Genomic DNA, 9,755 nt, shown 5'->3' on the forward strand with positions numbered 1-9,755 from the left:
GCTTCCCTCGCAGCGCGTACAGGATCGTTATTAGCACGCGAAGGATTGCTATTTCTTACAAATGCAATGTTTATTGTTAGAGAGCGAGGAAGCAACTGGAGAATAAAATCGTATTTTCTACAAACGTTAGTCTATTTGATAAACTTAGTCCAAAGCTTGTTTTTTAAATAAAAAAAAATGCGCGCCTATACGATGGAATTGCACTGCTATCTACGGCGAGACGTCAAAGTTTGTCGAGATTTAGTTCATTGTTTTTAACACTAGATGGCGCATTAGGCAAGTTTGCGTAGAGACTGCGGTCTTCTCTCTCACTCTAACTGCGAGAGTGGGGGAAGCGGCCATGTTGCACTCGTCAGCCTTTGTTCAGATTTCATAGCGTGGGGACGTGTCCTCGCGTTTCATTTATTTTCAACCGTTTAATTCCCTCGGAAATAGATATTGTTTCTCCATAAAACCCCCATTCATCTCTATAGTTTCAATTTTATTATGTCATGTCCCCAACTTAGACTTAAAAATTGATACCATTTTCGTAATTAACGTCCCACATAACCTTCATAACGACACCCATACCGATATTTAGGCGTATTTACCCTACGTGAAAAACTATTTAGTTTATATTTAAAGTACCTCTTTATATGTATATAGATAAACAAATTCCCATATACGATCGAAAAATATATGAAATACGAAAGGTTTTACTACACGCGACATACAAAAATATAAAATATATGGAAGGATATAAATGGGAGTATAGGAGACAGCATTTATTTAAATTTTATTGGAGAATATAATGTTTCTTAAATTTTTGCATAAAATGCAAAGCGGGAGTGATAGGAAGGCGATCATTTAAAAAAATATCTTTATTATTTATTTTACATTGGATTTTATAATCGTTTTTGAGTTTCTCCTTGTATATCTGTTATTATGTCTACGTCTGTAGAGTGTACGTGAATGTATGTAACTATGTACCAATCGATTAATCAATTATTAAGAATTACAGTACAAATACATTCAATTACAGTTCAAATGAGATTATTTAATTCAAAAGCCTAGTTGTTATGAGAAAGGGAACGTTAAAATGAAATACTGAAAAGTTAACATTGCAGCCATTAGCAAATTTACATTACAATAGTAATATAAATTTCCCAAGTCACACCACGAGGAGGTTGCTGCAAACGGTGACTCGCCCTATCTCCGCGGGGCCCATCCACCCACCATTGCAAAAACTACGTCGCGGAAAACATCGTCGCGACATTGAATCGTCCAATTACTTGCGCAATTAGAAGATTACAGTTCTACTTTTGACCTGCCCGGGAAAAGAAGTAGAGATGCTAGCCATCTCTACCCTCCTTATTAACTAAGTATCCTAGCTAACCTGAATATCTTAGATATAGATACAAGATATTTAAGTAATAATCGTATTCGGGTTACGTTTAATGTGCTCCGTGATGACCCTTTCCTAGCAAACGGAAAGAGTCGACGGTAACGAAATCGGCGCGATACTAAACAAAACTCCACTATAGGGAGTTGAGCGAATCCAGTGCCATTTCCCCCACGCCCGGACCACCGCCGCAGGATGAAGGAAACATGGAACTGTAAATAATATAAAAACGACGAGTTTCTAAGTTATTTACGTGCGAATTTTGCCGACAAAACAAACCGAAAGAATGTTCCGCCGCTCTCGCGGAGGATGCATACCTTTCGATTCCGTTTATCGGCAATCGCATAGAGCCCTAATGGGATACCGACTATACGCGTACGATCTCCTTCGACAGCCCAATTCGTAGAGAATCGTATTACTGATCGGCCATTAAGGAAACACAGAACAAAGGATGTCTGTTGAATCGTCGCGCACTTCGGGTCGTGTAATAGAAATGCACGCTATGGACCAACATCGAACTCGGGCTCGAACTTCCAAGCGCAGCACAAATTGCACACTACTTTAGCTACGTATCGCCTCAGAAACAACCGGAATCATCTCGCTCCCATGACCGGGTCAAATAAGCTAAGAAAATGGCGGCCATCTCGATTCGGCGTCACGGCTACGATAGTATACAATTTTCACATTACAGACGTTACCAAGCGGGAAGAAAATGAAAGGGGACGTGAGCCGCTCGAGGAGTACTATGGATCTGAATTGCCCTCGCGATTCACACGGCAGACACGGAAGACACGGGCGAGCCTAAAATATCACTAACCCACTAAACAAACCGTCGTACGATGTGAGCCCAGCTTGAACTTTACACAATCAAACACAATGAACAAGAGAATTAAATTGAAAAATTTAAGAAATTATGAATTATAAAAGAAAAAAAAAATAGGCACGACTTTACTCTACAGATGTTCAAACTGGACTGAAGTCGCAACGCCACATGGGCGGCAACGAGCAGTCGTTTGGCGACGGTGCTGCCAACGGAACTGCGTATGTCAAATTATATATTTTATATTATTTCGATTTATTACACTAATTGCATATGTTAAACAGAAACAAAATTATTAGTATAAAATTAGAATATTTATTTTACTTTAGTTGGTTACATAAAAGTTCTTAAAATTTGGATAAATCGAAAGAGAAGAAAAATATTATTCCCTTCAATTTATTGATCGAGGTTGTGAAGTTGACTCTGGCGGTAGAAACTTTCGGCGAGAAGAATGAACGACCGTTACAAAAAGTATGGCCGTTACAAAAAGAAAGAATGGCGGTTACAAAGCATGGCCGTTATAAAATATATTTTACATTCCCATTTTATGATCCGATATGATTAATATTTTAAGGAAAATGTAACTTCCGACGAAGCTGTAAGTATATTACATAGTAAATATGCAAGTAACTATCAATTTCAAACTGAAAATGATTTAAATGTAATGCATATTATCATAGAAAAGAACAATGGCCAGGAATAGAATTCTATAGTGTCTGAAGATTTTAAATAGACTGCATATTCAGGTATTTGAAGAAACTCTTTAAATAATGATATCTACATGTATTTTATGAATGTTTTTCGTAGACTTTGTTGTTGCAGCTCTTTCGTTGCCCTTCAGTAAAATTCATTTCCACACATTTCATTTTTAATTAGGATTAGTATTTTTAGATAATAAAAAAAATTACGTAAAACATTCGTTTAAAAAAACTGTAGTTGCAAAAGGGTATAATTTTGTTATGCGTATCAAATATAATTCGATAAAATAATAAAAATCTTTGAACATAGTTGACATTAGTTCTTAATGTAAATAATTAACGAGTGATGATTAAACACGAGAAAATTTGAAAATGTTGAAAAATGATATTAGAAAAGTTCTGTAACAATGGACTTTCGCGGACCAATCTGACTGCCATATCGATCTGAAAATTCGGAGGTAATTCTAGCGTCTATTCACTGAATTAGCATTGATGTCAGGTAGCTGTAGCATGTGCATAAATACATGAGAGAAACGTAGTTTGAGAAACACTGATCCGGACAATATCGATTCTGCCTGCGTGCCAATCTATCGAATGCACCGAATAGAGTCCAACCGTAAGCATTAGGGCGGATAATCCTAGGCGAACGTACACCTTCTCCAACATGTTTCCCTGTCCCTGAAGAGCTTGTTGAGCTTAGCTTGATCGCCACGTGACGGGCTGACACACGTTCGTAGGCATAGTCCAAACACGGACAGTTCTCTTTCTAACGATGCACGATATTCTCATTATTAAATAGAACGTTAAAACGCAGACGGTGGTTAACAGGTAGCACGAGACACGTTGTATGTGTGCATTGCATAGGCGAGGTGTTACTAGTGACGAATAGTCGCACCTTCTTCTCGGCATGATAGCCGGTGCTTCGGGACGCCTGGGCGCCCGCGGTACCAGAAATCAGGAAGTAGTGCCTCTGTTCGTTACGGTTGATCGCACGTGAAGTAGAAAGATCGAGATATGTTAATACGTTCTTCAGTTTTCAATATTTATAATTTTTATTCGAGTTAATTACTTAATTCTGAATATACTAATATATAATTTGGTTTCTCTTCTACCTATATTACAAATGAAAATTTGAACGACTATTGCATCGAAGCACAGTGTAGATGCTTAATACTAGAATTACCGACAATTATAGTGTATTTATTTGTACCAATAGAAATTAGGTGTTTATTCATTTTCTTATAGAAAATTAGGGTAAATTTTTTACAAGTTTTATTAGAAATTTTGACTGCTTTGGTAGTTCTAGTGTTAAATGGAAGCTAACAAAATATCAAAGAAAACGAAATTTCACAGAAATATGACAAATAGTCGTGCTCATTTTCCTCGAAAGAATATCACCAATCCATTGACAATACCGTTATGAGGGAATGAAAAATACACAAATTTTATTTTAAATAACAACAGTTATATAATTATTAATTTATTTATACAGAAAAGTTCATTTCATAAATTAAATTTAAATTCGTAAACATATACTTTAAATGTTTTTTGCTTATAAGTGTAATTTAATGTATAAAAGTAAATTACACATTATACAATTTAGGATAGGGCCAATTGAATCACATTAAATGCATTTCTTACAGTGTCTAATAAATTACTATTTGCTCATCATCATCCTTTAAATGCTTATGGATCATTAGCCTTTAACACCATTTCCAATGGTGACTTATACTTATCTTTTGTATCTATATGCATAGTTCCAGGAATTCTAAAATGCTCCACAATATTTTCTGAAATAAAAGTATTAACACGTTAGTGAATAACTTTGACATACTTTTATGGCCAAGCAGAAAAATAGCAGTTGTTGTGCTCTTATCATTTTCTCCAATACATATATTTACCTGCTACTTGTTTGTCTAGCTTATACTCGAGAGCTATTTGTTCTGCAGTATATTCAGGAAACTTTTCTTTGTACTTTTTAAGAAAAGTCACAGCTTGCCTTGTGGAACATTTACCCTCAGGTACTACAATCGGATCACGGTATCCATCTTCAGATTCACGATAATCAGATGTTTCTCGTGGTAAAGGCCTGGTTGAACTTGCATCCGTCACCATTGATTTATTCTGAAGTATACGGAAGATTCTTTTTATCCTTGCAATTTCATTTTATTAAAGCCTTGTTTAAAAGAAACACACCTCTGAACCAATGGATGAGACATAGACACTTTTTAAGCGTTCATCCAACTGCGTATCCTTTTTGTAAGCAGTATCCATAAAATCAGGATGTACTGACATAAAAAACATATCATAAAAACATTATAAACTGTTATTGTTGATTAATATAACAAACGTAATATCCTAATATAAATTGCAATTGCCTCTATTTTAGATTTGTCACAGTTATTTCAGAATGCACATTCAGATTACATAATTCATTAAAAAACAACTTACATTTATCTACAATTTCTTTTTGCTGGGCTACCGAGGGAAATTGAGGTGCAGCTATTGGTTTCTCTTTCGAAATTATTTTATGTGCACGATTCTCGATATTATATTTGCGAATCGGGCTCGTGAGACGAGAATATATGCCTCCCATAGTTATAGTAACTAAAGTGCTACGTTATTTTTCATTTTCTAATGGTAAACTGATAAATGTAATTTAAACCTTGCAAAAACACTTCAGTGTTTAACATATAAAATTGTATAAAAATAAGAAACTTAACACACACATACTGAATGTATGTATTAAGTTAAATATTCTAACCTCTACTACAGAAAGTAGAGAGGTTGTCCACCGAAATACTGAACAGAACCAGCCGTATGCCGCACGCGTAACCGGCAACAAAACTAATTACATAAATGAAATTAAAAAAACGTATACTCAAAATATTACTCGTCAATTTTTAATGCGATCTAATATATACTGGCTGTTATGAAGAACAAATAACCGAAGTGTATTACTTATACACAATACAACAAACAGTTTATAGAACGTACTATCAAGATTTCGAGGCATGCTATTATTACTAATTAATTAGAGCAAGGATAGTTGCAAAATTAGCCCTTGAATGTTGCCAAGGATGTCTACTTGGTGATGTGGTAGCAGAAATATGTGTAATAATACAGAAAAGTTGATAATTCATCGATTAAAGCATACAGTAATATAGCCGTAAATATTCCGACTTTTGATATTTGTTAATAACTTCTTGTTGCAAGGAATGGTTGCAAAAAGTATCTTTGAGTGTTGCCAATGGTTTATACCATATTCTTAAATTTTAAAAGTTCATAATTTAATTCCAGGACAGAAGTAATTAGTGAATAATCAAGCTATGTGTGATAGGAGTAGCAGGAGTGAGGGAACTTGTACTCCGTATACCTCCTTTAGTATTGTGTGATCCTGGCAACTTTTTAGCAGTTAGAATCCCCGATATTAGATGGCGTCACGTATATTATTTTTTTTCTTAATTTTTAACGATAGTCAGATGCAAGACCCTGAATATCCGAATAAATCACACCTGTAAACTTGTATTAATTTGTAGCGCAAGGATTAAAATAACTATCGCTTCCAGTAATCGTTCACAGCTAATTAATTGCATGAAAAAATGTGTAGAAAAATGATTAAAGAATATTTCGAATAAAACTTTGGCATTTATAAAAATTAAGAAATTAATGGGAAAGGCAAGGGAGAATGAAAATAAAAAGCGTGGAAAATATGTTTGAATTTGATGTTTTATTAATATAAACATTAGGAATATTTTATACATAATACACGTTTTATAAATAAATTAAATCGATGAGTAATATTTTGCACAATATTCGCTAACGTGAGGTCGGTGAGGATAAAAAGCTCACATTTGTAAAACCGCCGTAAAATATAAAGAAATCTAACAAATGTACCCTATTACGCGCGTTCTGGCGTAAAGCAGTATTATTACAAGGTTATATTATAACTTTTTGAACCATTTACAATCATAAACAATTATTCAAAATGAATTATGAGCTTGATACGTTACGAAAAGTTTTAAATCCGTCTATAAAAGTGAATAAACTTTACTTGTCGTACGTGGCTCGACTTTTCCCGGAATATAAGGATACGCCGAGTATTATTTTGTATGAACAAGTATGTGTATTATAATGGATTGTATGTTTCTTTTAATGGACAAGCGTGTAATCTATTCTTTGTTTACATTTAGCACTGTACAGAATCTTTGAATAATGATTCTGAACACATTGATGATGATCAAACAAGCAGTAAGTTTGCCATGTAACATTAAAAATCATTTAATTTGATTATATAAATTGCTCGAATAAACGTTTCAGAATTTGATGTTACTGGATCACCTTTGAAATATTCATTTGATGATATTGATTTTGAGGATAGTATTATGGTGATGAAACAAAATTGGTCCAAAACAGAAGAAAAATATCTACCATTAAGCAGAATGGAAGCATGGTAAAATCAGCTATTATAATAAAAACTATTTGATATAAAAAATATAATTTTATTTCAGTGATGCATTAAATGCGTGTATTGAATTAATAACGGATGCTTTTCCACCAATATTTGCACTTTGCAATGGCGAGGATAAGAAAAAATGTAGATTATTAGGTACAATTATTCAAGGACAATGGTTTACTACAATTGAAGTTTGTTCAGCTGATACTGAATCTTTTGATGTTATCAAAAATTCTTCTTCAAGTATTCTTCAACAGCATTTAAAACTTTCACATGTACAAGAATATAATGTGGGTACCATGTTTCTTTGATGATTATACATACATATATTAGTAATTTTCTTTTCTTTTTGTATCTAGGTCACTGTATCTGCATTTAATACTTTCAATTTATTTGGAACAAAAGAAGAAATTATTAATTGGGATGAAAATGTAAAATGCAATTTTAAAGGAAGTTTAAGCATAGAAGTAGATACTTGTAATTTATCATTATATCCATCCTCAAGAGCATCAAAGAATAATTTGGTGAGAATTTTTTATAATCACTTGAAAATGCATAAGTAATTTCTATACTTTTTCAGGTAGTTCAAGTTGTTACAGGATCAAAAATTAGTCCTTTGAAGGAATTGTGGGCCCAATTATTGTTGTTAAATCAATACTTGAACATAATAGAAGAATATAATAAAAACGTAACTTCTAATATTTCAACTCCCTTAGAATTTCCACGTGATTTCACAAGTCCATATAAAGAGGTATTTTAGAGTCTAACTCTCCAACTATTCACAATGTATCTTTAATACCTCATAATATTATTTTGCTATTTAAAATAGGAACATGGTACAATATTAAGAAATTTAGACCTTTTATTGAATGAGGACTACAGTTATAAAAATGTTGATATTAACGATCCACATGAAATTAATTTTGTAAATGAATGTTTAGATAATAATTTGAAAATTGAACAATATATAGAACAACTTCCAGGCAGATATAACTTAGATTTTACAGATCTTTTATGGGAATTGCTCATCAGTAAGTGAATCTTATGCAATAAACACAAATATACATATATATTCATTCGTATATAAAATTATATGTGTTTATATATACTTGTAGAGAATACAAACTATGTTAAAATGACAGAGTGTATTCGTATAATACTCGAAGAAATTATAATAAATGAGAGTTCCTCACAGGTATAATATAAATTTTTAAGAAAAGTAGTTTTATTACTTCTTATCAAACGTAATAAAAAAAAACGCAATTAATACATGCTAGGTAAATTTGTCAAATTCAACAAGATTCGCCAAAATTATTTCCCATCCAAATGAGCACAGAATAGTTTCACGTTTACTGTCTGGTAGTTTACCATTGGAATATGTGGTAGATATGGGTTTTACAAAATTATTCAGAGACTATATGTATATTTTAATAAATGCAGAACTTGTTGACCTACATGATATAGATCACAAATTGGGAAATGTGTCGTGTGGTGAATTTATAGTTGATTCCTATAGGTATGTGTAATCAAATTATATTATTATTATATCTTCAATAATGCTCTTTTGTTACATATAACGATATAACATATATATATCATTATCTTTTAATGTTTTTAGGAAAAGATTAATGTATATGGTACAAATTCATGTATGTTTGGAGTTTATGTTACTTATACAAAATAATTTAGAATATTCAACTAATGATCTAAAGCCTTTATTTTTATGTGCTTTCAAACAATACGTTTGCGAAGAATCGCCTATACAAAATTATCATGATCTGCATCAAAACATAATCTACAGTCTAAATGTTCCCCTTCCCGTTTCAACAATCGATAATTTGAATAAGGAGTAAGTTTAATAATTCTAACAAAAGTGTTACATCTAAAAACAACCATACATTGTTTACAGGATTCCTACTACACGAAGAATTTCACTTTCTTCACAATCCAAGTTATCAAAATTGACAACTATTAAATACTATAGTCGATTACCTTTATTTCCAACAATAATTAATCCTCGAGGTAAGAATTGTATTTTAGAAGTATAATACATAACATGAAATTTTATCTGTGTTTATCATTAAATTTTTTTTTTAATACCTTTTAGACAATTCGAACGAAGAATATTATGTTACGAATGCTATTTGCTCGTCTACTAAATTTAAATAAAACATTGGTTTTAAGAAAATTTTAATGCAAAAATTTGTATACTATATACAATTTTTATGTGAAAATATTAATTAAAAAAAAAGGCACAGAAAGATCAATAAATTCAAAAGTATAATTTTTTTGGGAGCCGCCTAAAATAAAAGGAATATACTGCGAGGTAATCATATGTTTAATTCATAATTAATAAAATAAAAATTATAAAAGCATTCCTCAAATACATTGAATGTATTT

General features: G+C 32.3%; 2 protein-coding genes across 5 annotated transcripts; one reads left to right on the forward strand and one right to left on the reverse strand.

Moving 5' to 3' along the window:
• The first annotated feature begins 1,191 nt into the window (after positions 1–1,191).
• LOC122396957 (protein zwilch homolog) lies at positions 1,192–9,601 on the forward strand. Of its 2 annotated transcripts, XM_043395765.1 has the most exons (14): positions 1,192–2,422; positions 2,531–2,799; positions 2,882–2,947; positions 7,093–7,150; positions 7,220–7,352; positions 7,411–7,645; positions 7,715–7,879; positions 7,936–8,106; positions 8,185–8,386; positions 8,471–8,550; positions 8,633–8,871; positions 8,974–9,204; positions 9,265–9,377; positions 9,463–9,601. In XM_043395765.1, the coding sequence occupies exons 5-14, from the start codon at positions 7,285–7,287 to the stop codon at positions 9,522–9,524; spliced, it is 1,566 nt and encodes a 521-aa protein (XP_043251700.1). In that variant the 5' UTR covers positions 1,192–2,422; positions 2,531–2,799; positions 2,882–2,947; positions 7,093–7,150; positions 7,220–7,284; the 3' UTR covers positions 9,525–9,601. The 2 variants fall into 2 exon arrangements, with proteins under 2 accessions (XP_043251700.1, XP_043251693.1); XM_043395758.1 differs by lacking the exons at positions 1,192–2,422; positions 2,531–2,799; positions 2,882–2,947 and adding an exon at positions 6,881–7,019.
• LOC122396974 (protein NDUFAF4 homolog) lies at positions 4,452–5,976 on the reverse strand. Of its 3 annotated transcripts, none has more exons than XM_043395784.1 (6): positions 5,938–5,976; positions 5,664–5,734; positions 5,351–5,514; positions 5,096–5,187; positions 4,801–5,023; positions 4,452–4,689 (listed from the first exon to the last, which is right to left on the reverse strand). In XM_043395784.1, exons 3-6 carry the CDS (start codon positions 5,493–5,495, stop codon positions 4,586–4,588), a joined length of 564 nt encoding a protein of 187 aa, XP_043251719.1. In that variant the 5' UTR covers positions 5,496–5,514; positions 5,664–5,734; positions 5,938–5,976; the 3' UTR covers positions 4,452–4,585. The 3 variants fall into 3 exon arrangements, with proteins under 3 accessions (XP_043251719.1, XP_043251711.1, XP_043251727.1); XM_043395776.1 differs by having other exon boundaries at positions 5,664–5,746; XM_043395792.1 differs by lacking the exon at positions 5,938–5,976 and adding an exon at positions 5,793–5,813 and having other exon boundaries at positions 5,664–5,746.
• Positions 9,602–9,755: the final 154 nt, after the last annotated feature.

This window comes from Colletes gigas, unplaced genomic scaffold, assembly GCF_013123115.1.
Source record: "Colletes gigas isolate AHSC1104 unplaced genomic scaffold, ASM1312311v1 Colletes_gigas_Sc00001, whole genome shotgun sequence".
NCBI lineage: Eukaryota > Metazoa > Arthropoda > Insecta > Hymenoptera > Colletidae > Colletes > Colletes gigas.

Bases quoted from the DNA above. Each gene is read 5' to 3' on its own strand.
- LOC122396974 (XM_043395784.1), bottom strand. From the start codon at position 5,495: ATGGGAGGCATATATTCTCGTCTCACGAGCCCGATTCGCAAATATAAT. The intron at 5,188-5,350 runs GTAAGTTGTTTT...TTTTTATGTCAG, and splicing joins AAAAGAAATTGTAGATAAAT to TACATCCTGATTTTATGGAT. The intron at 4,690-4,800 runs GTAAATATATGT...CTTTTATTTCAG, and splicing joins GCTAGACAAACAAGTAGCAG to AAAATATTGTGGAGCATTTT.
- LOC122396957 (XM_043395758.1), top strand. From the start codon at position 6,888: ATGAATTATGAGCTTGATACGTTACGAAAAGTTTTAAATCCGTCTATA. The intron at 7,020-7,092 runs GTATGTGTATTA...GTTTACATTTAG, and splicing joins GTATTATTTTGTATGAACAA to CACTGTACAGAATCTTTGAA. The intron at 8,387-8,470 runs GTAAGTGAATCT...ATATACTTGTAG, and splicing joins TTTATGGGAATTGCTCATCA to AGAATACAAACTATGTTAAA.